This window comes from Tachysurus vachellii, chromosome 15, assembly GCF_030014155.1.
Source record: "Tachysurus vachellii isolate PV-2020 chromosome 15, HZAU_Pvac_v1, whole genome shotgun sequence".
NCBI lineage: Eukaryota > Metazoa > Chordata > Actinopteri > Siluriformes > Bagridae > Tachysurus > Tachysurus vachellii.
In genome coordinates this window covers 23,154,576-23,177,374 of record NC_083474.1, presented here as the reverse complement: position 1 = coordinate 23,177,374, position 22,799 = coordinate 23,154,576, and the positions used below count along the sequence as shown (strand labels likewise).

The following is a 22,799-nucleotide window of genomic DNA, read 5'->3' as shown; positions in this document are numbered from 1 at the left end:
ATGGAACAAGTTGAACGATATCAGTAGTGTTCCAGTTATGGAGGAGCTGTTTCTGTTTCTGTCCATCATCTCAATTCCCTCACAAATTACACAAGATGTGGACAAAAGTATGTGCGCCCCTGACCAACAAACTCGTATGTGATTGTTGAACGTCTCATCCCACATTTATTCCCTTGTGTTTGCTGTTATAATCAGCTCCACTCTTATCTTCTCTTATGGATTTTCCACGAGATGTTGGATTGTGTCTGTGTGGATTAGTGTTTATTCATCTATAAGAGCATCAGTGAGATCAGACACTGATGTTGGGATGTTAAGGAGACTCCAGTTCCAGTTCATCCCAAAAACAGGGCTGTCAAGTGTCACGCATTGAGAGTGACAGTCACTCATTTGGGTCTTTTCTCGCGTTCTCCTGCCACACATCGTATTTCTCATGCAGAAAAACTTTTTGACTATTTATCATATATTTAATAAGCCGCAGCACCCAAAACGTATCAGTCCGCACCGCTGTCTCTATGGAACCGGGCAGGAATCAAGCGAGTCTCCCCTGGAGCTCTTAGTCGAGCCTGACACTTATCAGCCAATCAGAAAATAGCACTATTGTATCTGGGTAAGATTTAATGCAACAAACAATGAAAAAAAAACATATTCATTAGCGAGGGTATTGTTGATGGTCGGTTTGAACAAAAGCTCAACATGAAACAGTTTGTCTCTGGATGGGATATTGTCCTCAATCATGACCCTAAAAATGTCTGGGCTTGTGCTGAACTGTTTTATATGGGAGCAACATTACAAATGATAAAGGAGTCCAAAACAGCAACAAACACTTACAATAAACACCACCAGTCATAATCTCTCTCTCTCTCTCTCTCTCTCTCTCTCTCTCTCTCTCACACACACACACACACACACAGTAAACACACATACACACACACACACACACACACATTAATAAATGGAAATTGAACAAATACTTTGTATTTGGTTAAAATGTGGTCAGTGATCCTGGTGAAACATTTTTGTCACTCTTGCCTGTCTTCAAAACTTGAGAGCTCTGCAAAAGTGTTCAGTGGTGTTGAGTCAGAGTCAGTGCTCTGTGAAGGACACTAGAGATCTTCTCTCCAACCTTCACGTCCACACCATCTTCATGGGGCTGCTTTGTACACAGGGACATTGTCATGACGGAGCAGCGTTCGGACTCTTAGTTCAGGTCAGACACACACACACACACACACACACACACAGATGTTCTGTATTTATATGTAATTTATCCATACAGTATAGAATGTATTTGTCCTATAGCACATGTTGTAACTTAAATAAATGTTATAGGTTTGTTTTTATTTTCAGAGATCAGAGTTTCACTGAATTTACGTGAGCTTGTCCTTCGTCACTGTGTGTGTTCAGCTCTGCTTCTCTCTGCCTTGCCCTCTGCAGGTACAGTATGTACAAACCTCTCACAAAGAAGATCAGAGCGATGAAGCAGAAATATGAGGCATAAATAATAAACTGTAAAACAAAAACAAGAGAATTATTATTATTATTATTAGTATCATTAGTATTAGTAGTTATCATAGCTTCACATTAACCTACATACAGATCTGAGGAGGCTTCATCTCTGCTTCATGTGCTTCGTGACCTGATCTGACTGGTCACATGATCAAACACTACGGGGTTTAAGATTACTCAAGATCTTCAGGTACAGAGTAAATAGTATAGATCAGAACTAAGGGAAGACAATCATGTCTCACAATCATGTAAAGATGGGTTGGTTATCTGGTTAGGTGAGTTGTCCAGGGTTGACATTACTGCATCTAGTAGGAACTCACCAAGCCCTTTTCTCATCATCCATCCATGTCCAACGTCCACCACGGTCCATCTGATGTCTGTCATTGTCTCGTTCACGTCCACGTTCATTTCCACATGACTGCTTTGGTGTCTTTTTCCTTCTATTCCTACTTTTTTTGTGAAGACTGCCGTAGAGTGTGTGCAGAGTGTGTGCAGAGTGTGTGCAGAGTGTGTGCAGAGTGTGTGCAGAGTGTGTGCAGAGTGTGTGCCGGGGAGGAGCTTGTCACCGGTTGGACGTACGGAACGAATATGATTCTTACTTGTGAGTGTAAAGGTCTATTAAAGACGGAGTGAGTATTAAAGGTGTATTAAAGACGGAGTGAGTATTAAAGGTGTATTAAAGACAGAGTGAGTATTAAAGGTGTATTAAAGACGGAGTGAGTATTAAAGGTGTATTAAAGACAGAGTGAGTATTAAAGGTGTATTAAAGACAGAGTGAGTATTAAAGGTGTATTAAAGACAGTCCTTATATGTTGTTGTGTTGTTCACAGCTTAATCCAGATAAATGAATGAGTTAATGAAACTTTTTGCTGGAAATTCTACAAAGCCTGATGTGCTCCATGAAGCAGTGTGCTGGACGCAGTGTGCTGGACGCAGTGTGCTGGATGCAGTGTGCTGGACGCAGTGTGCTGGATGCAGTGTGCTGGACGCAGTGTGCTGGACGCAGTGTGCTGGACGCAGTGTGCTGGATGGTTTCAGCAGGTAAGACAGTGTGCAGTGCTTCTGTAGGCTGGTAGGAGGTCAGGATGCCATCCAGGAAGATTCAGGGTTGATAGGACAGAGAACCTCAAACGTAGGTCAGTTCTTTTGAAGTACAGAATCAGATCCCAACATGTTCTGATTCATCACATGGTGAAAAGTTAATTATCTTGACAGTGGACAGTTTGAGGTTACTTCCAGGTCAAGGTTATAGACCCCATCACCTCCGTGTCCTGCTGCTGATCCATGCTTCCAAAGGCTGATGCTCTGCTACTTAGTTCAGAGACCTACTGCGTAACACTGGCCAATGAGCCGGTCTACTTCACATCTCTCCTTCTCCTACTTTCCCTCAGTTAGACAGGATCATTAACATTCACATCTTTAGTTTGTTTGTATTTGACTTATCTAATAATCCACACCTGTGTTATGACGTCCAGACCGAGTCCCCTGCTGTCCACCACGATGGATGTGAGGATCGTCTGTAGAACGAGAGCAGCGAAGGTGTTGACACCAAAAACCAGCGCATAACGCTCTACAGACAAACCAGCAGCAATCTGGAACCTTCCACAGAAACATGGGAACGTTTAGAACACGGATCACCAACACATATGCAAATGTTCTCGTTTATGATCTGATGTTTAGTGTTAATATTAACACAGGTGTGTAGTTGTGCCTAGAAATAAATGGTGTTCAGAATGTTTAAAAGTATTTATCTGAAATAAATCTTACATGGCGATGGTAATGAGCAGCATATAGAGACTCTTAAAGACGATGTAGCCGACGTAACAGACCCAGATGTTGGAGATGAAGACCATGACATAGAGCGCTGCACTGCTGAGGGCGGAGAGAGAGCCGAGAGCCAGTTCACCCCAACGAGACCAGTTAACGTGGCTGAACCCAACACCGTATGCTGACGCCGCACCTGAAAGCAAAAGAAACGTAAATTTATCCTGACGTGATGAAGATTTCTGTGAATTTGTTCCTGCTGTATCTTTAAGAACACTTGAGCTCCACGACCATGTCCGTGTTCCTGGGCCTGTTGACAATACGAATCAGATTCTGATGCTCACCGAACAGGTTGGACACGGCCTCGACTCCTCCGTTGTAGAGCGTGTCGTTCTTGCTCGGCTCCACGGTTTCCCACAGCGCTTGAACATAGTTCACAGTCTGATTGTAGCCACAAGTCGCCATGGCCCACCACATGGACCAGATCAGCATCTCAGTGGACGAGAAACAGCTTCGGAAATCCCACCAGAGTTGAAGCATAGTTTTACTAAAAGCTGCAGGAAGTACACAAGTTCACGTGAGATTCACTACAACCTTCAGGAGAGGTGGATGATTACCATGAACAAGCTCCTCACCTGATTTCTCTACATCTACTCCAGATTCTTCCTGAATCTCCTCCCGTGAGTCCTTCTGCTTGTTCTCCATCGTTTCTACATCTACACTCTCATTGTTACAGTCTGTTTCCACTTTTCCCGATTTTACTCTCTTTTCTTTTTCATTGCAGTCTTCCACCTCATTCGTATCTCCTCCTTCCTCTCTCTGTCTACTCTGGTGGAAGAACATGCTGGTGCTGGGCATTGGCAGGAGGAACACAGCGATGGAGGAAATGGAGATGAGAACTAATGTGAACACCAGGATGTAGTAGTACGACATTAGTTCGAGCGAAAGCAGGATTTGTCCGGCGACAGAACCGGCGGTGTAGCCGATGAGCTGAGCAGCGCGACAGAAGGACGTGGCTTTTAGGTAAAACTGCAAATCCACCACGCTGTAAATGTAGGAGAAGTACGCCACCTCGCAGGCCGTCACCACGCTGTAGATGAACTGCATGGCTTGCATCGCCCCTACGCTCTGTAGCCATAGCAACATCGCTGTGGTTAAGAAAAGGGCACAGCACTGGATCACAATCACAGGTTTGTAGCGTAGCCAGTCTGTGAGCAGGAAGACAGGAAGTAGGACGGCCAGGTATGAGTATGTCCACACTGGGAAGATCTGATTGGCCACCTGAGCGAGAGGAATTAAAGGGGTTCAGGATTAATTTCCCTTTTAAAATAAAATGAGCTCGTAGCCAGTTCAGACTAATGCAAGCTGAAAAACAAGAACATTTCTGCAACACATTCTGATCAAAGCTCCATTTTAAGCTTCTTCTTCATGAAAGGTCGGTTTCTTAACCAAACTAAGCCCAACTTCCTGTCTGTGTTTAATCTCTCCTTCATCCCTGCGGCAGAACTCAACCCTGATCCTTGTTATGTTCTAACAATCCCTGGACTTCACCCTTGTCCCTGGTCCATGTTGATCTCTGATTCTCTTTTCCATATCAGTCCTTCTCTGTCCTCTGATCCTTGTCTACTCTATCAGTCCTTGGCCTTGACCTTTGTCCCACTCCTGCTCACTGCTGATGAGGATGCTCCATATGGAGCCTGGGATTACTGTAGATGGCACCGTGTAGAGACCATGGGGTAAGCTTTTCCATCAGTGAACAGTTGATAACTTCAACAAGACAGATTTCATATAATAAACAGAATAACTCTGCTTAAATAATCAGACTTTAGGCTCTGGCTTGTTGATTAGAAGGTTGGGCTTCAAGCACCAGCACCGGGAAGCTGCGTCTGAGCAACACTTTAAACCCTCCTGCCCCAAGGGTACTGCATCATGGCTGGCTTTATAATCCCACTCTCAGTGTTTATAATGATTTATAATCCCACTCTCAGTGTTTATAATGATTTATAATCCCACTCTCAGTGTTTATAATGATTAATAATCCCACTCTCAGTGTTTATAATGATTTATAATCCCACTCTTATGTGTCTATAATGATTTATAATCCCACTGTCAGTGTTTATAATGATTTATAATCCCACTCTTATGTGTCTATAATGATTTATAATCCCACTGTCAGTGTTTATAATGATTTATAATCCCACTCTTATGTGTCCATAATGATTTATAATCCCACTCTGTGTTTATAATGATTTATAATCCCACTGTCAGTGTTTATAATGATTTATAATCCCACTCTCAGTGTTTATAATGATTTATAATCCCACTCTTAATGTTTATAATGATTTATAATCCCACTCTCAGTGTTTATAATGATTAATAATCCCACTCTCAGTGTTTATAATGATTTATAATCCCACTCTCAGTGTTTATAATGATTAATAATCCCACTCTCAGTGTTTATAATGATTTATAATCCCACTGTCAGTGTTTATAATGATTTATAATCCCACTGTCAGTGTTTATAATGATTTATAATCCCACTCTTATGTGTCTATAATGATTTATAATCCCACTGTCAGTGTTTATAATGATTTTTAATCCCACTTTTAGTGTTTATAATGATTTTTAATCCCACTCTTAATGTTTATAATGATTTATAATCCCACTCTTAATGTTTATAATGATTAATAATCCCACTCTCAGTGTTTAGAATGATTAATAATCCCACTCTCAGTGTTTATAATGATTTATAATCCCACTCTCAGTGTTTATAATGATTAATAATCCCACTCTCAGTGTTTATAATGATTAATAATCCCACTCTCAGTGTTTATAATGATTTATAATCCCACTCTCAGTGTTTATAATGATTAATAATCCCACTCTCAGTGTTAATAATGATTTATAATCTCACTCCCTGGTGTCACCCAGATGAGGATGAGGTTCCTTTTTCAGTCCGGTTCCTCTCAATGTTTCTTCCTCATATTGTCTCAACACCACTGACTCTCTCATTTGGGTTAAATGTAAATCTAATGTCCTAATGTCTAAAAATGCTATAAAATCACTATGGAATCGATCTGGATTTCATTTGTCTCTTTTCGTTTCCCCCACGTTTCTCTGAGGCCTTGACCTTCAGTGGTCCTGTGGTCCCTCGGACAATCTTTCACATGCATAAATAAAACTTTACCAGTTTTCATTCTCAAAGCTATCCCTATTTTTCTACCTACACATTGACCTGATCATCTCTGTTTTTGTTGTAGATCTTTCTGTGTGACCAAAATAACTGCAGTTCCATCAGCTTGGTGTTCTGTAGTCTAAACATGAGGTGGATAATTCTACAGTCAGCTTGTGCTCTGAGGTGTACGTGTGAAGGACACCATCTAGACCATACAGATGAGACACAAGGCAAAGAAAAACACAGGAAAACATGACGAGGACAAAACCATGACACTAGGAGCAGATGTGTGCACTGACCTTCACAATGAACTGATAAATAGAAATATAAATAATAACAGAAATATAAAGAATAACCAAACATTATTTAAACCTTTTGGTATGTTTTCATCACCTTTCCATGATTAAAAACAGCCTATATTTAATTTTCTATCCATTTCTTTTAACTTCTGGACAAATTTTTTCTTTTGTTTGTTTGTTTTTTACAGTATTAAATTTCTATCACGTTCGTTCAATATATCTAAAGAATCGATTGTTTAAAACAAAACAAAATACTGCTCAATTTAATGAAGGTGCAGAATAACCACATTATTAATATAGAGCTGAAAGGTCTTATTTATCTATCTTTAATAACGTCGTGTGTAGTTCAAATTGTACTAAATATTTCTTCTGGATTTTACAGAAATGCTGATGTTTGTACACATGTGCACACGTTGGTGACATCAGCCGCCTGTCCGTCACGTTACTAGGTGTGTGCACGGCACAGCTGATTCGCACATTTATATTTCAATTTGCACATTTTTTCCCCACTGTACATACAACTGTCTATTATATATGTGTTCATGTCTTATCAATGCCATTCTGTTTACACTGTGGAGCTTCTGCACTAGAACAAATTCCTCGTATGTGAAAACATACTTGGTAATAAAGACCTTTCTGATTCTGATTCTGATTCTCATCTGGTGATGCTAAAATTTTTTTTTTTTAAAAAAAGCTAAAATGATGAAGAAACTGCAAAGCAAAAGACTTTCTCTGAACTTTGAATCAATTGCAATAAAATACAGATATATTAATTATGTCATGTGTATGTGTGTAACTGAAATACACAAACTATTTAAACTCTATCCATTCATACAGTATATAATCTGAAGCTGATGTAAATACTGATGTCGGATGTGCTATGAATAAAGCAGTTTGTGTCCTGTGATAAACGCAGCTCAATGTTCATAATGTTGGTTGTGATCTACCTGCTCCATGGTGAGGTTTTTATCAGGTCCGGTCATGTAGATGATGAGAAACGGTTCTATCGGTTTCACTGAGCTGAAAAATCCATAAACACACAAGAGCGTAGTGGGAAAACCCCAACCTGACCTCCATCTTCTAAAAACATCACCCATAGTACACACAGTTCCTCAGTGTTCCTTTATTCTAGCAGAAGATGGTGTGTATCACTTCATCACTGTGTGTTTCTCAGAGCATGCATACTTCTAAAATCTGTCAATGAGCAACTGGTTCAAAGGTCTCTCACACACACACACACACACACACACACACACACACACACACACACACACACACACAATCTTTAGTCCTCCTCAGATAATCTGAAGCACAGTATAATAATTAAGACATACTAATGTGATACTAGTGTGAATTGTTCGCAATAAAAAGTACGTCATTGTTAGAACAACATTAAAGCCAATTAGTTTCTAAAACACTCAGTGCTTCCATCCAAACTGTGTTCCACTGAGTTTGGGCAGAAAACCCCATGGTCCCCAAAACATACCCAAAAATCTACATGGATAGAAGTCTGATTTGTGGTGAAAATGTCCTTAGCTCTTTTGGAGGCATCTTCAGATTGGGTGAAAGGACCTGTTCTTGGACAGAATGACTAGTTTGGCCAGAAGATCTATGAGGACCTTAAATTTCACACTAAAATCCCTGATTACTGTTGGGAAAGCCGTCTGCTCGCACGGACGAACCTTCACACTGAATACAAGAACCTCATCTTGGCCTCATCATTTGGGCAAATGGAACTAAGGAAAAAAACCAAGTACCAAACAAATAAACCAACCATTTCACTGAACCCTTCATAAACACAAAGGTGCCAATCTTTTAGACTTAAATACATGTTTACTAACAGTGACCTACTTTAAATACGAGAACATTAATAATAGAATAAAATAGAATTATATTTCTCTGTTTCTATACTTCTGAAAAGCTGCTTTGAGACAATGTGAATTGTTAAAAGCACAATACAAATAAACTGAATGGATTTTTTTTTATTGAATTATATAAAATATATAATATAGAGTGTTAGAGCGTCTAACTTTAGGACAACTTTTATTTTGTTTTTTTTTGTTTGTGTCACTGCGACTGTAGCGACACTTATACAAGAAAAGGAAAGAAAGCTCTGTCAAAATAAAAGTACCCTGCGGTACAAGAAGATATTCACAGTAAATACTACTAATATTACTTTAAAAAATTATATATATATAATTTTGTATTATTATTATTTTTTAAAGATTTTAAAACCAAAAGACTTTTAACATAACATTACAAAACAAATAAAATATTAGATGTTCATGTGGTTAATGATATAATTTCATGTTCAGCTTATGCACCATTTAACAATAGTGGTTTTATCCTACTTGTTTAGACAAAATGTAAAGACAATTTAAATGCATAAATTAAAATGATGGGAGTTTCTTGTGTTAATTAGCTTCCCGGCCTCAGATTGTTAACATTACAAAACACTCACATATAATTAACTTGACCAATAGAAGTGAACAAATATCTGTTTAAAACGCCCCTCAAAATGACCAACAAATCACGAAGGCGGTGATTAAGGCAGTTAATGACGACGCACGGCTGGAACACTATTACTGACTAGTTGAGTAGGCGGAGACTCCAGATACAATTAGGACTGAGGACACAATAAAAGACAGAGGTTGCTCACTAGCTAAACATTGGTGTATGCAGTTTGGGAACAATGGTGACTACAAGGGTAAGTTTGGCATTTGTGGGGCTTTTTCTTGCCTTCAGTGCTGTGAGCAGTGTTCCTGCAGCCCCACCAAATGCAAAAAAGACCTCTCAGGATCCTCAGCTTCCCGGGACGCCCACTGTGCTGCCGCAGAAACCTGGCCAGGTTCAGAAATGCCAAGTGCAAGACTATGAAAGAATTCCTTGTGGAGAACCTGGCATCGTGGCTACTCGGTGTAACGCCATAAACTGCTGTTTTGATGGTCAACAGTGCTATTATGGGAAAACTGGTAAGCTTGAAATCCTGGTTGACTCTTGATTGTGGCTTAAAATGAAACTGATCCCTTTCTCTTTTTTTTTTGTGTTCCCAGTGACTGTCCAGTGTACCATTGATGGCCAGTTTGTGCTGGTGGCAGCCAGAGATACAACCCGTCCCAGGATAAGCCTGGAGTCTATCAGCCTGTTGGGAGGAAACAGTGGACCCTGTAGTCCTGTTGACTCAAATGCAGCCTTTGCTATTTACCAGTTTGCTGTGACTGCTTGTGGGACAACCATGATGGTTTGTGTCACTTTATTTATTTTTTTTTCCCCCTAACTGCATTGTTTGCTTCAGTTAGATGTTTATTGTGCTCTCTCCTTTTCTCCTGTCTAGGTAAAAGGTGGTTATGTGGTCTATGAAAACAGGATGGTTTCTTCCTATGAAGTTGGAGTTGGACCCCGAGGCTCAATCACAAGAGACACTACTTATGAGTAAGTGAACTAAAACTCATGGTTGTGGGATTAATTAAGGGGTTTTACTGACCTGTTATTTCCTTTGTAGGCTTTACTTCCAGTGTAAATATTCAGGCGTTAGCTTGGCTGCTTTGTCTATTGAGCCTTCAGCCAATGTTGATCCTCTGCCCATTGTTGCTTCTGGACCACTCCAAGTAGAACTAAGACTAGGAAAGGGGCTCTGTCTGACAAAGGGTTGTGTAGAAGGTGAGCACTGTCTGGATATTGAAATGCAGTTTGAATTTCAGCTTCAACAGATGCTGACTTCTCCTCTCTCCCAACAGAACAAATAGCCTATAACTCTTACTATAGCACTACTGACTACCCTGTGACCAAGGTTCTGAGGGAACCGGTGTACGTTGAAGTGCGCATTGTTGGAAGAACCGATCCGAACATTGTCCTGAGCTTAGGAAACTGCTGGGCAACTTCTTCCCCTAACCCCTACAGTCTTCCCCAGTGGGACCTTCTGGTGGCCGGGTAAGCTTCTGGGTCTTGTTTGTAGCCCAACGTCTATATTGAACAGGAAGTGATGACCTTATGTATCCCCAAGGTGTCCCTACAAGGATGACCGCTATTTGACCAAGCTGATCCCAGTTAGTGGAACGTCTGGACTTGCATACCCTACCCATTACAGACGCTTTGTCCTGAAGATGTTCACGTTTGTGGACAAGACCTCTATGGCTCCATTGCAAGAGACGGTAAATGCTCAAGTTCTACATGTTTCAGCATGGTGTGGGTTCTTTCATTAAGCTTCTCTTCCTTTCCCTCAGCTCTACATCCACTGCAGTACAGCTGTGTGTCTTCCAAGTGTGCTGGACACTTGTGAACCAATGTGCACCAGAACAAGTGAGTAGACTCCTTAGTGCTGTTTTGCTTCTTCTCTTGAGTGGCTTATTGACTTGGTTCTCTTTTTTTCAGGAAGAGATGTTTCTGCAGTGGAAGAAAGTGATTCTCACTTCTCAGGAGTAGTGTCTAGTGGAGGTGTGATCTTTACCCAAAGTTCCTCTCCTTTGTTTGCTTAAAGCTGCAAAATAAAAGTATTTGACCTTCAAACTGTCCTTGTTTCATTGAGTTGTGCTTCTGGATAAGGGTTTATGATTGGGGTTCTCATGGCTTTAGTCATTGTTGCTTGGTTTATTTTCTCTGATCTTTCAGGTCTAAGTTTGTACCATGTCCTTGGTGTTGCTTTTATCTTGCATGGCTTCAGGGCTGTCAAGTGTCACATTTCCTTCAGTCACCTCACAGCATTAAATCATGTTTTGATTACCCAGTCAAATAGAAATTAATTTCTAACTTTTTTTTTTTTTTTAAAAACTGCCACAAAGAAAGGCCTGTTCATTTCATTGTAAGAGATTAAACTTACAAAATTAGCAGGGGATCAAATAATTATTTCCCCCACCGTAATAAACACCAGTCATTTCATCTGAGCCAGTATTGCAACATTCTCCATCCATCTCCCTTCACATCTCACTGTAGAACAGAACATGCTCTGGCCCGTAGCTCAATAAATCCAGGCATTCTGTGTGATTTTGTCTTTTTTGACAGCATTAGTGTCCATGCCAGTCAGGACTTGCTGCTTTAACCATCATTACCAGTATGATGGTGTTCACTGGTCTGATGGAAATTAGACTTATCAGTATGAATTTTTTTTTTTTTGGCTGCAGGCCTGAAATGGTTTTAAAAAAAAAAAAAAAAACTTTAGACAGAAATGAAAGCAGCAAGTTTGTGATCACTGTTTATTTTGAGGATAGAAACATTTGTGTGAAAAATATTAGCATAAGTTTATATATTGCCCCAGTAGGCTATAGGCAGAAACAGAAATACTGATGACACACTACAAATCCTTAAAGCCCTGAGTGGCTACAGAACTGTGCAAAAGGTTTAATAAAATGTTTTAAATAGAAATGTTAATATTTTATATTTATCAATGAACAAAATGAAAAGTAAATCTTGAATGTGAGAGCTGGGTTTTTCTTTTAAGTTGTTTGTCTAATACAATGTTATCTGGACAGATGAAGTCTGTTGTAGAATTAATATTGTGGTATCTTTTCTATCATGATCCTAAAAACCCTGAACTCAAACTGTTAACACACAGAATGCATAAGTTTAAGTACATAAGTGTACGTCACTGTAATGAGGTGATCACTGTATTTTATTAATACTGTTTCACTGAAAATAAACACTTGGAATTGTTAAAGTTTCACTTCATACACAAATATTTGAAGTGTGAAATTGTCCAACAATCAGTGCGTTGAGTCCCATGAGGAGTTGTAAAGGATTAGATGAGAGATTCACTCCACACACAAGGTTAAAACTACAGACGTTTATTTTTCAGCTGAACTTTTAATTTGGCGAGTGGCGACTTTTAGTTTTACGCAAGAAGTCACGTGACTTGTTGTATGTAGCTGGCTTCACGCGTGTCATGTGACATAAACCACGTGTTCAACGCTGCAGCTCCGGAAGCGTCACTGTAAGTAAATGTACAAGATTTATGACCATATAAATGTTTATATATATTTATATTTATATATCTATATATTAATCATTCAGCAGTTCAGTTACATTAAGTGTAAACTCAGTACATGAAAGTGTGAGATGAAGTTAAACAGGACAGAAGTTTGTAGTAATAAATCGTTTTATTTAAACATTAACTTTTTTTTTAAATAATTGTTTAAAGTATTTTTAACATTGTTAACAAACTTTACCGACTTTAACTTTATCTCATCTAATGATTACTATTTTTTTTTTTTAGAGAATTTGTAGACGGATAGACACTGACAGGTAAATGTGTTTGTTTGTTTGTTTGTTTGTTTGTTTGTTTACAAAAATATTAGATTTTTTCCCTTAAATCTGAGAGATCAGACAATCTGTCAATCAGCTGTGATCATTATGTTTCAGCGTCATGGCCGACAGGAAGTCCCAGTTTGTGGTGGAAGGAGAGGCGTCTGAGTCGGACTCGGACGAGGAGATGTACGCGACGCCTGGACTCACGGTTCCGGGTGAAGCCTCAGAGACGGAAAGCGAAGATGAGGAAACAAAAGTCTCCGCGTTCCATCATCACTTACCGCCTCTCACTGTCGATCGCCATGACGACGTGTCCATCACTCAGCAGAGCCCGACCACGCCCACACACAGCAGCCATGTCAACTCGCTTCTGCAGCAGAAACTGCAGGAGAGCAACGTGCGTCTGTGCGCTGACGTGAGCCAGAGCGTGAGACAGGTTTATCACGGAGCCACCAGAGACATCAAAGCAGCCACGGCACACCTGAGTCACTCACAGGGTGTCATCATCGCTACCTCGCACACCGTCCGCGTCACCATGGACGATCTCCGAGCCGTGTGTGACAAGATCGACATCATCACTAGCTGTCGCTTGCTGCCTGACATCGCTATGACGACAGCTTCAGCACCCACGATGCCCTGCTCCGCTCCTCGTTAGACTAAATCACGCTAGCACTCTGTTCTCCATGAGAGTCTGGGGACTGTTACAACACCAGAACCCATGAGGATGGGAGTTCACAATTCTCTGATGGAGAGACAGACAGTGTGAAGCTTCTCAGGACAGACAGACAGGGAGCAGCCTGGAGGTTATGGGTTTAAATCCCAAACTGTGTTTAAGTCCAAGTTCTGTCTGAAAACCTGCACCACAGTGTTTAAAGCCCAGATCTGACCGAGACCCTGTGGCCATACAGCTGTGGGTTTAAACCTCAGCACTGATAGAACAGTGTGTTAAACTGGTGTCTTTCTGCTTCCCGGACGTCCTGGGACTCAAACTCACAACTTAGTGTTAATGGAAATAAAATTGTTTGTCTGTACTTTATTCTGTATGATTGTGTATATTTCACATAAACATATCACAGATCTCTGAATCATTGTCATGTGATCATGTGGGTGTTGTTTCGTGTGTCTATGAACTGTACATAAAATTCTTCTGAAACACTGCTGTGCTCCAGGTGTGTATGATGTTCCCGTAAAGTGTGTGTGTGTGTCTGTCTGTCTGTGTGTGTGTGTGTGTGTCTGTCTGTGTGTGTGTGTCTGTCTGTGTGTGTCTGTCTGTGTGTGTGTCTGTATGTATGTGTGTGTGTGTCTGTCTGTGTGTGTGTGTCTGTCTGTGTGTGTCTGTCTGTGTGTGTGTCTGTATGTATGTGTGTGTGTGTGTGTGTGTCTGTCTGTGTGTGTGTGTCTGTCTGTGTGTGTGTGTCTCTGTGTGTGTGTCTGTGTCTGTATGTGTATGTGTCTGTGTGTGTGTCTGTGTGTGTGTCTGTATGTATGTGTGTGTGTATCTGTCTGTGTGTGTGTGTGTCTGTCTGTGTGTGTGTCTGTGTGTGTGTCTCTGTGTGTGTGTGTGTGTCTGTGTCTGTATGTGTATGTGTCTGTGTGTGTGTGTCTGTATGTGTGTCTGTCTGTGTGTGTGTGTGTGACAACCCTACTGCTTTTAAACACAGACAAACTGGACCTCTGTTACACAACCTCCTCATGCTGCTTCCTCTTTAATAGAAATCTAATAAACAGCTGCATGCAGAAGTTCAGTCTAAAGCAACAGGAAGGACGTTTTAACACATTTAGTGTATGGAGGAATAATTGGCAACTTTTTATGACCAGAAACACAAATAAAAACACTCACAGTTCACACACAGGAGGCTTTTTATTTCTTTCATCATTCTGTGTAAACTCTCGAATCTTTTGTGTGAAAATCCCAGGAGGTGATCAGCAGATAGTGAAATGTTCAAACCAACAACCACGTCATGGTTCCAGTCCCAGACATCAGACTTCACCTGAATCTGTAGGGGTTTATAGAGTGTGCTGCTGCCACGTGATTGGATGATTAGAGAACTGCATGAATGTACAGATGTTCCTAATAAAGTGGACGATTTCTTCGTGTCGTCTGAACGTTAATATATAAATAAACACAGATTTGGGATAATGTTTAAAGTTAAGATCTATTTCAGTGTTAGAAATTCAGTAGAATATTTTTTTTTCTTTTCTTTCTGTCTTTATTACAGCTTTATGGCTCCTGCTGGCTTCCATACTCAGGTTACAGCATGAGCGCCACAGCACGAGGAAGTGTGTAACATCATAGTCTCTCACACACACACACACACACACACACACTCTTCTTCAGTAGTCTGTAGTGATGTCTGTGCTGAAGTTCTCGCTCGCCTGCTTACTGGTGTTGGTGAACAAGTGCACGAGCTCACCGACTGATACATTCTGGGTGAGAAACACACACACACACACACACACACACACACACACACACACACACACACACACACACACACACACACACACACACACACACACACACACACACACACACACACACACACACACACACACACACACCCACCCTTTCTCTCTCTCTTCAAGGTGTTTTATAAGCTCGAATCCTCAGTGTTCATTCTGTACGAAGCAGATGATTGGTGGCTGCTCTAAAGCGTGTTGTGACGTAATCAGTTGGAATTTAAATTCAGGTTCACACGTGACTCCTAAATTACCTGCTATAACTCTTTTGAATACTGTATTTACAGCAAGAGCGAAGACGTGTGTTTGAGTGTCTTACAGAGGAGACACACGTCTTCATCTCTCAAGGCTTATCATCATCACACCTGCACACACTGTTAACCCCTTTGTACTGCTCATAAAGGCTGTTATTTACTGTTATACTGACACTTTACACACATCACTGGAATTTGTCCTGAAATCTGTTTATTTGACTAATTATTATAGAAAATTTGGTAGATTGCTGAGACACTATGAGACATGTTTTGGTGATACTGATGATGAGGATGATGATGATGATGATGAACTATCCACCAACCACTTACCGATTTGCACAGAACTGGGAAAATCCTGATTAAAATGTCACTTGTTGGTGAAGTTGCTGATTGTGATTTGTGTAAACAACGAACTGTCAAAAAAGGTAAAGCATCAAATAATCATCTCAGAGTCACTGAAGTCAGGTGTTGTCGAGTCTGAGATAGAGCCATGAAACGGGAGTGTTGTAGTAATAATGTCTAATAGCTACTGCTTGTGTGTGTGTGTGTGTGTGTGTGTGTGTGTGTGTGTGTGTGTGTGTGTGTGTGTGTGTGCAGGTGAACTCCAGCAGGAGCTCTGATGTGGTCAATGTGTCTCTGTATTATGAGTCTTTGTGTCCCGATTGTCAGAAGTTTATGGTGTTACAGTTCATGCCGACCTTCATCATGCTGAGTGACATCATGCATGTGGATCTCGTCCCTTACGGCAATGCACAGGTACAGCTCACACACACACACACACACACTCACGCACACTCTCTCTCTCACACACTCTCTCTCACACTCTCTCTCACACACTCTCTCTCTCACACACACACACACTCTCTCTCACACACTCTCTCTCTCACACACTTTCTCTCACACTCACTCTCACACTCTCTCTCACACACACTCTCTCTCACACACTCTCTCTCACACACTCTCACACTCTCACACACTCTCTCTCACACTCTCTCTCTCACACACTCTCTCTCACACTCTCTCTCACACCCTCTCACACTCTCTCTCACACACTCTCTCACACACTCTCTCACACTCACACACACTCACACACATGCACACATTCAGATACACACATTCACACACTCACACACACACACTCGCGTACACACACATTCACACACTCACACACACACTCGCGTACACACACACTCACGCTGCACTTAATACGAACATTGAATAGTTTCCTCAAACAGCAAAAAAATGTGTGTGAACGATACCTCTGTCTGATTCACAGCTGTATTTGAACTGTATTTGATGTTCGAGGTGTGAAAGAAGGATATTATGATCTGTTGTATCAAAAGCAGCGGTAAAATCTAATAAAATCCAAATTGCATTGTCCCCAGAGTCTACAGCAGTTAATAGATCGTTCATAACTTTAACCGAACTGTTTCAGTACTGTGGTGACTTATAAAACCTGACTAAAAGGGTTGAGGTATATTGCTTGAGTTCAGAAACAAGAGCATTGTGTGACTGAACAACTTTCTCCATTATTTTTGAAAAAATGGCAGTTTGGAAATTGTATGAATTGTATTGTATGAAAAGCAGCTATGATGAGAGCAGAAGGAACAACATCATGAGGGGAAGCTGCATAAATGTAATCATTAACCCTAATACCGTATGTAAGGTTCAACCATCAAGGAATATTTGTGAAGTTTCTAGTTTTTTAATGATAAAACTAAAACAATTCTCTCCTCATTCTCTCCCTTAGAATGAGGAGAGAATAAACTTTAAATAAGTTTAATCCAGTATCTTCTTCCAAGCTGGGACATGGTAATGCAGATGAAGCAAAGAGTCACAGTGTTTATGTCAAAGAAATATGTTGCTCTAGCTTTTTTTTCTGCTGCACACACTAACAGCTTTTTAAAAAATGAAATGAAACGGTGAGTTGATGTTTCTTCCATTTCCGCTCAGCCTTTTGATGAGCCTGTCTAAGATTGTGAGTCAAGGTTGTGAGCTATGAAAAGCTCTGAATTCTCACTATCACCGGGTCTGTGTGCTGTAGGAGAAGCAGGTCGGAGACAAGTACGAGTTCACCTGTCAGCACGGACCAGACGAGTGTCTGGGCAACATGATCGAGGTGAGACGATAGCATATAATAGCTAGGTCATAGCTCTGTGTGTGTGTGTGTGTGTGTGTGTGTGTGTGTGTGTGTGTGTGTGTGTGTGTGTGTGTGTGTGTGTGTGTGTGTGTGTGGATCACATTAACAGCTGGTCCACAGTATAAATAAATAAATTCCTCTGATTGATGTTTCGTGTGTGTGTTCAGACATGTGTGATGAATAAAGTGCCTGATGCTGCAGTTCCTGTGATTTACTGCATGGAAGCTGCTGACAATGTGGTGAAGGCGGCAGAATCTGTAAGTCTTCACGATCACTGATGATACCTTTTGCTCTGACCTGGGACTGGCCTGGAATTAATCTGAAATAATCCAACATAACTGGGACTGGCCTCAGTCTGACTCACACTGACTTCCTGTAACTCTGACTGGAATCTGTTAGACACACAGTAATTTTAGACTTAATCTGGACCATGACTGGCCTCAGACCAACAAACGGGATTTAAACCCAGAATAGCCTCAAAGGGCCAATACTGGGCTCAAAATGATCTGGTTTAAACATACCTGACTGTGTCTGGCCTTCAGTCTGCCTCAAACTGCAGTAATGTACCAAGGACTGTCTTCACCCACACCCTGACCCACACCCTGACCAAACCCTGTCCAAACCCTGACCCACACCCTACCAAACCCTGACCCACACCTTGACCCACACCCTGACCCACACCCTGACCAAACCCTGTCCAAACCCTGACCCACACCCTACCAAACCCTGACCCACACCTTGACCCAAACCCTGACCCACACCCTGACCAAACCCTGACCCACACCCTACCAAACCCTGACCCACACCTTGACCCAAACCCTGACCAAACCCTGACCCAAACCCTGACCCACACCCTGACCCACACCCTGACCAAACCCTGACCCACACCCTACCAAACCCTGACCCACACCTTGACCCAAACCCTGACCCACACCCTGACCAAACCCTGACCCACACCTTGACCCAAACCCTGACCCAAACTCTGACCCAAACCCTGACCCAAACCCTGACCCACACCCTGACCAAACCCTGACCCAAACCCTGACACACACCCTGACCCAAACCCTGACCCACACCTTGACCCAAACCCTGACCCAAACTCTGTCCCAAACCCTGACCCACACCCTGACCAAACCCTGACCCACATCTTGACCCAAACTCTGTCCCAAACTCTAACCCAAACCTTGACCAAACCCTGACCCACACCCTGACCAAACCCTGACCCACACCTTGACCCAAAACTTGACCCAAACCCTGACCAAACCCTGACCAAACTCTGACCCAAACCCTGACCAAACTCTGACCCAAACCCTGACCAAACTCTGACCCACACCCTGACCCACACCCTGACCCAAACTCTGACCCAAACTCTGACCCACACCATGACCAAACCCTGACCCACACCTTGACCCAAACTCTGACCCAAACCCTGACCCACACCCTGACCCACACCCTGACTAATCCCTGACCCAAACTCTGACCCACACCCTGACCCACACCCTGACCCAAACCCTGACCAAACCCTGACCCAAACCCTGACCCACACCCTGACCCAAACCCTGACCCACACCCTACCAAACCCTGACCCACACCCTGAACAAACCCTGACCCAAACCCTGACCCACACCCTACCAAACCCTGACCCAAACTCTGACCCAAACTCTGACCCAAACTCTGACCCACACCCTGACCAAACCCTGACCCACACCCTGACCAAACCCTGACTCACACCTTGACCCAAACCCTGACCCAACTCTGACCCAAACCCTGACCCAAACCCTGACCAAACTCTGACCCAAACCCTGACCAAACTCCGACCCAAACTCTGACCCACACCCTGACCCAAACTCTGTCCCAAACTCTGACCCAAACCCTGACCAAACCCTGACCCACACCCTGACCAAACCCTGACCCACACCTTGACCCAAACTCTGACCCAAACCCTGACTAATCCCTGACCCACACTCTGACCCAAACTCTGACCCACACCCTGACCAATCCCTGACTAATCCCTGACCCACACTCTGACCCACACCCTGACCAATCCCTGACCCACACTACAATAAGTGGGACACAGACTTTAATCTGGAAGAAAGTAACCTGATATTATTCTAATAGACCTTGCCTTTACTGTAGTGTTAGATTAGGCTACATCACTTTAATCTATTAATCATGCACCTTAGACTGACCCAGATTTTTTATTTTGACCCCACTTGTTTAACACTACCTGATCTATATGCAGCTTAGGCTAATGTTTACCTGAAACCTACTAGCCTCAGTACACAGACTAGTCTCCACCCTGCCCATCATGTATATGAGAATTACAGGCTTCTATCACACATTCGCATTATCCTCTGCTAATCACTGTCTAACAGTAGTGTAGCTTCTTCCTCTTTCAGCCAGCAGAGTTCTTCTTTCTGAGATAAACAGTGTTTCAGTTAAAGGTCATCTGTACTAGCAGTCAGTTCCTCGTCACAGTGTATTGATGGTGTTTTTGTTGGTCCTCAGTGTCTTGCCTTGTTCAGCCCACAAACAAAGTTCAGTGACATCATGGCATGTGTGAACGGTAACGAGGGAAATCAGTTAATGCACCAGAACGCTAAGGAAACCGCAGCTTTAAAGCCACCGCATGAATATGTGCCGTGGATCACCATCAACGGAGTGAGAATAATATTTCACCTCATTTAACACATTTATTCAAAAACCTTTCATCTTTAACTTCCTGCATCCTGATTTTTATCTGTTTACAGGAGCACACTGACGAGCTGCAGCAGAAAGCAATGAGCTCGCTCTTCGTACTCATCTGCAATCTGTACAAGGTCAGTAATATATATATACGGTGGTGTCAAAAAGTGTTGGCCCCCTTCCTGGTTTTTTTTTTTTGCATCTTTGTCACTCATTAATGTTTAAGATCATCAAATAAATTCAAATATTAGTCAAAGATGTCACAAAGAAGCACAACATGCAATATTTAAATCACACATGGCTCTGTGTGAAAAAGTGTTCCTAAACCTAATAAATAGTTGGCCCACCCTTAGCAGCAAGAACTGCAATCGAGTGTTTCTTTCTAAGGTCCTGCACACAGCATCTCAATAGGATTCAGGATTTGACTCAATTGACTCGGCCGCTCCAAAGTCTTCATTTTGTTTTTCTTCAGCCATTCAGAGGTGGACTTGCTGGTGTGTTTTGAATCATTGTCCTGCTGCAGAACCCAAGTTCACTTCACCTTGAGGTCATGAACAGATGGCTTCAGGATGTTTTGGTAGACAGCAGAATTCATGGTTCCATTTATCACAACAAGTCTTCCAGGTCCTGAAGCAGTAAAACAGCCCCAGACCATCACACTACCAACACCATGTTTTACTGTTGGTATGATGTTCTTTTTCTGAAATGCAGTGTTACTTCCAAAAAGTTCAGCTTTTGTCTCGTCAGTCCACAGAGTATTTTCCCTAAAGTCTTGGGGATCATCAATATGGGATCATAATAATTGCTCAGCAGCAGTTTTCATCTTGGAACTTTGCCATGCAGGCCATTTTTGCCCCAGTCTCTTTCTTATGGTGGAGTCATGAACACTGACATTAACTGAGGCAACTGAGGCCTGCAGTTCTTTGGAGGTGGTTGTGGGGTCTTTTGTGACATCTTGGATGAGTCGTCTCTGTGCTCTTGGGGTAATTTTGGTTGGCTGGCGAATCCTGGGAAGGTTCACCACTGTTCCATGTTTACACCATTTGTGTATAACGGCTCTCACTGTGGTCCACTGGAGTCCCAAAGCTTTAGAAATGTCTTTATAACCTTTTCCAGACTGATAGATCTCAATGACTTTCTTTCTCATTTGTTCCTGAATTTCTTTGGATTTCTGCATGATGTGTAGATGTTGAGGATCTTTTGGTCTACATCACTTTGTCACTCAGGTCTTATTTAAGTGATTTATTGATAGTGAACAGGTGTGACAGTAATCAGGCCTGGGTTTGGAAATAAAACTCAGGTGTGATAAACCACAGTTATGTTATGTTTTAACAGGGGGGCAAATACTTTTTCACACAGGGCCATGTAGGTTTGGATTTTGTTTTCTCTCAGTAATTAAAAAACCTTCATTTAAAATCTGCATGTTGTGTTTTCTTGTTATCTTTAACTGATATTTAAATTTGTTTGATGATCTGAAACAATAAAGTGTGACACGTGCAAAACAATAAATAAATCAGGACGGGGCCAACACTATATATAGGGAGAGAGAGAGAGAGAGAGAGAGAGAGAGAGAGAGAGAGAGTTAAGGATTAAAGGATTAAAGTTCATTTGTTCTGGATGGTGAATGTTACTTGATGAACTGTGGAGTTTATTATTACTGTGTGTGTGTGTGTGTGCATGTGTGTGTGCGTGTGTGTTACAGGGTCAGGCTCCATCAGCATGTACACTTGGACAGAAGGCAACAAAGATGAGTTACTGCTGAAGACGTTTGAATCTGATGGACTCTCTAGAGAGTAGCATATAAACTCACTCTATCATTGCTGAGCATCTCTCTCTCTCTCTCTCTCTCTCTCTCTCTCTCTCTCTCTCTTTCTCTCTCTCTCTCTGTCTCTGTCTCTCTCTCTCTCTCTCTCTCTCTCTCTCTCTTTCTCTTGCTCTCTCTATTTCTCGCTTGATCTCTGTCATGTCTAATTTAGGAGAAGATTTATGACTAAATATATACCTAAATAAAATATATAACATCTCAGATATCAAGTTTAAGACATCATCAGAACTCACTTCAGTATAAAAATGTCCTGTGAGAGTGAAGAAGTTGTTTTTCTATGAATAATAATAATAATAATAATAATAATAATAATAATAATAATAATATGTTTCATTTATATAGCGCCTTTCCCAAGCTCAAGGATGCTTTACAAGGTACAGTATTTCAAGACAGATGAAATATAGTGTAACATACATATACATACATATACATATTCGTCGGACATTTGCCCAGG

General features: G+C 41.7%; 4 protein-coding genes across 5 annotated transcripts; 3 read left to right on the top strand and 1 right to left on the bottom strand.

Annotated features, from left to right (window-relative positions):
• Positions 1 to 597: 597 nt before the first annotated feature.
• Positions 598 to 7,941, bottom strand: slc19a3a (solute carrier family 19 member 3a). The gene is made up of 6 exons (XM_060888041.1): positions 7,692 to 7,941; positions 3,906 to 4,551; positions 3,615 to 3,824; positions 3,274 to 3,466; positions 2,964 to 3,105; positions 598 to 1,506 (listed from the first exon to the last, which is right to left on the bottom strand). The coding sequence occupies exons 1-6, from the start codon at positions 7,839 to 7,841 to the stop codon at positions 1,351 to 1,353; spliced, it is 1,497 nt and encodes a 498-aa protein (XP_060744024.1). The 5' UTR covers positions 7,842 to 7,941; the 3' UTR covers positions 598 to 1,350.
• Positions 7,942 to 9,407: 1,466 nt separating this feature from the next.
• On the top strand, positions 9,408 to 11,250 carry LOC132857918 (zona pellucida sperm-binding protein 4-like). Its single transcript, XM_060888042.1, has 8 exons — positions 9,408 to 9,716; positions 9,798 to 9,985; positions 10,079 to 10,176; positions 10,247 to 10,404; positions 10,482 to 10,674; positions 10,748 to 10,895; positions 10,968 to 11,043; positions 11,116 to 11,250. Exons 1-8 carry the CDS (start codon positions 9,437 to 9,439, stop codon positions 11,217 to 11,219), a joined length of 1,245 nt encoding a protein of 414 aa, XP_060744025.1. The 5' UTR covers positions 9,408 to 9,436; the 3' UTR covers positions 11,220 to 11,250.
• A 1,376-nt stretch (positions 11,251 to 12,626) lies between these two features.
• On the top strand, positions 12,627 to 14,136 carry bloc1s3 (biogenesis of lysosomal organelles complex-1, subunit 3). 2 transcript variants are annotated; one of them, XM_060887984.1, is made up of 3 exons: positions 12,627 to 12,667; positions 12,950 to 12,978; positions 13,096 to 14,136. In XM_060887984.1, the coding sequence occupies exon 3, from the start codon at positions 13,100 to 13,102 to the stop codon at positions 13,634 to 13,636; it is 537 nt and encodes a 178-aa protein (XP_060743967.1). In that variant the 5' UTR covers positions 12,627 to 12,667; positions 12,950 to 12,978; positions 13,096 to 13,099; the 3' UTR covers positions 13,637 to 14,136. The 2 variants fall into 2 exon arrangements, with proteins under 2 accessions (XP_060743967.1, XP_060743968.1); XM_060887985.1 differs by lacking the exon at positions 12,950 to 12,978 and having other exon boundaries at positions 12,635 to 12,667.
• Positions 14,137 to 15,263: 1,127 nt separating this feature from the next.
• On the top strand, positions 15,264 to 22,548 carry LOC132857914 (gamma-interferon-inducible lysosomal thiol reductase-like). The gene is made up of 7 exons (XM_060888037.1): positions 15,264 to 15,412; positions 16,293 to 16,451; positions 17,740 to 17,814; positions 18,003 to 18,092; positions 20,344 to 20,496; positions 20,586 to 20,654; positions 22,223 to 22,548. Exons 1-7 carry the CDS (start codon positions 15,332 to 15,334, stop codon positions 22,280 to 22,282), a joined length of 687 nt encoding a protein of 228 aa, XP_060744020.1. The 5' UTR covers positions 15,264 to 15,331; the 3' UTR covers positions 22,283 to 22,548.
• Positions 22,549 to 22,799: the final 251 nt, after the last annotated feature.

What these genes read in the sequence shown, in the direction of transcription:
- slc19a3a (XM_060888041.1), bottom strand. Translation starts at nt 7,841, where the DNA reads ATGGGTGATGTTTTTAGAAGATGGAGGTCAGGTTGGGGTTTTCCCACT. An exon ending in GGCCGTGTCCAACCTGTTCG is followed by an intron (nt 3,467 to 3,614) that starts GTGAGCATCAGA and finishes TTTTGCTTTCAG; the next exon opens with GTGCGGCGTCAGCATACGGT. An exon ending in CTGCTCATTACCATCGCCAT is followed by an intron (nt 3,106 to 3,273) that starts GTAAGATTTATT and finishes TTTCTGTGGAAG; the next exon opens with GTTCCAGATTGCTGCTGGTT.
- LOC132857918 (XM_060888042.1), top strand. Translation starts at nt 9,437, where the DNA reads ATGGTGACTACAAGGGTAAGTTTGGCATTTGTGGGGCTTTTTCTTGCC. An exon ending in TGGGACCTTCTGGTGGCCGG is followed by an intron (nt 10,675 to 10,747) that starts GTAAGCTTCTGG and finishes TGTATCCCCAAG; the next exon opens with GTGTCCCTACAAGGATGACC. An exon ending in ACCAATGTGCACCAGAACAA is followed by an intron (nt 11,044 to 11,115) that starts GTGAGTAGACTC and finishes TCTTTTTTTCAG; the next exon opens with GAAGAGATGTTTCTGCAGTG.
- bloc1s3 (XM_060887984.1), top strand. Translation starts at nt 13,100, where the DNA reads ATGGCCGACAGGAAGTCCCAGTTTGTGGTGGAAGGAGAGGCGTCTGAG.
- LOC132857914 (XM_060888037.1), top strand. Translation starts at nt 15,332, where the DNA reads ATGTCTGTGCTGAAGTTCTCGCTCGCCTGCTTACTGGTGTTGGTGAAC. An exon ending in TCCCTTACGGCAATGCACAG is followed by an intron (nt 16,452 to 17,739) that starts GTACAGCTCACA and finishes TGTGTGCTGTAG; the next exon opens with GAGAAGCAGGTCGGAGACAA. An exon ending in TCATCTGCAATCTGTACAAG is followed by an intron (nt 20,655 to 22,222) that starts GTCAGTAATATA and finishes TGTGTGTTACAG; the next exon opens with GGTCAGGCTCCATCAGCATG.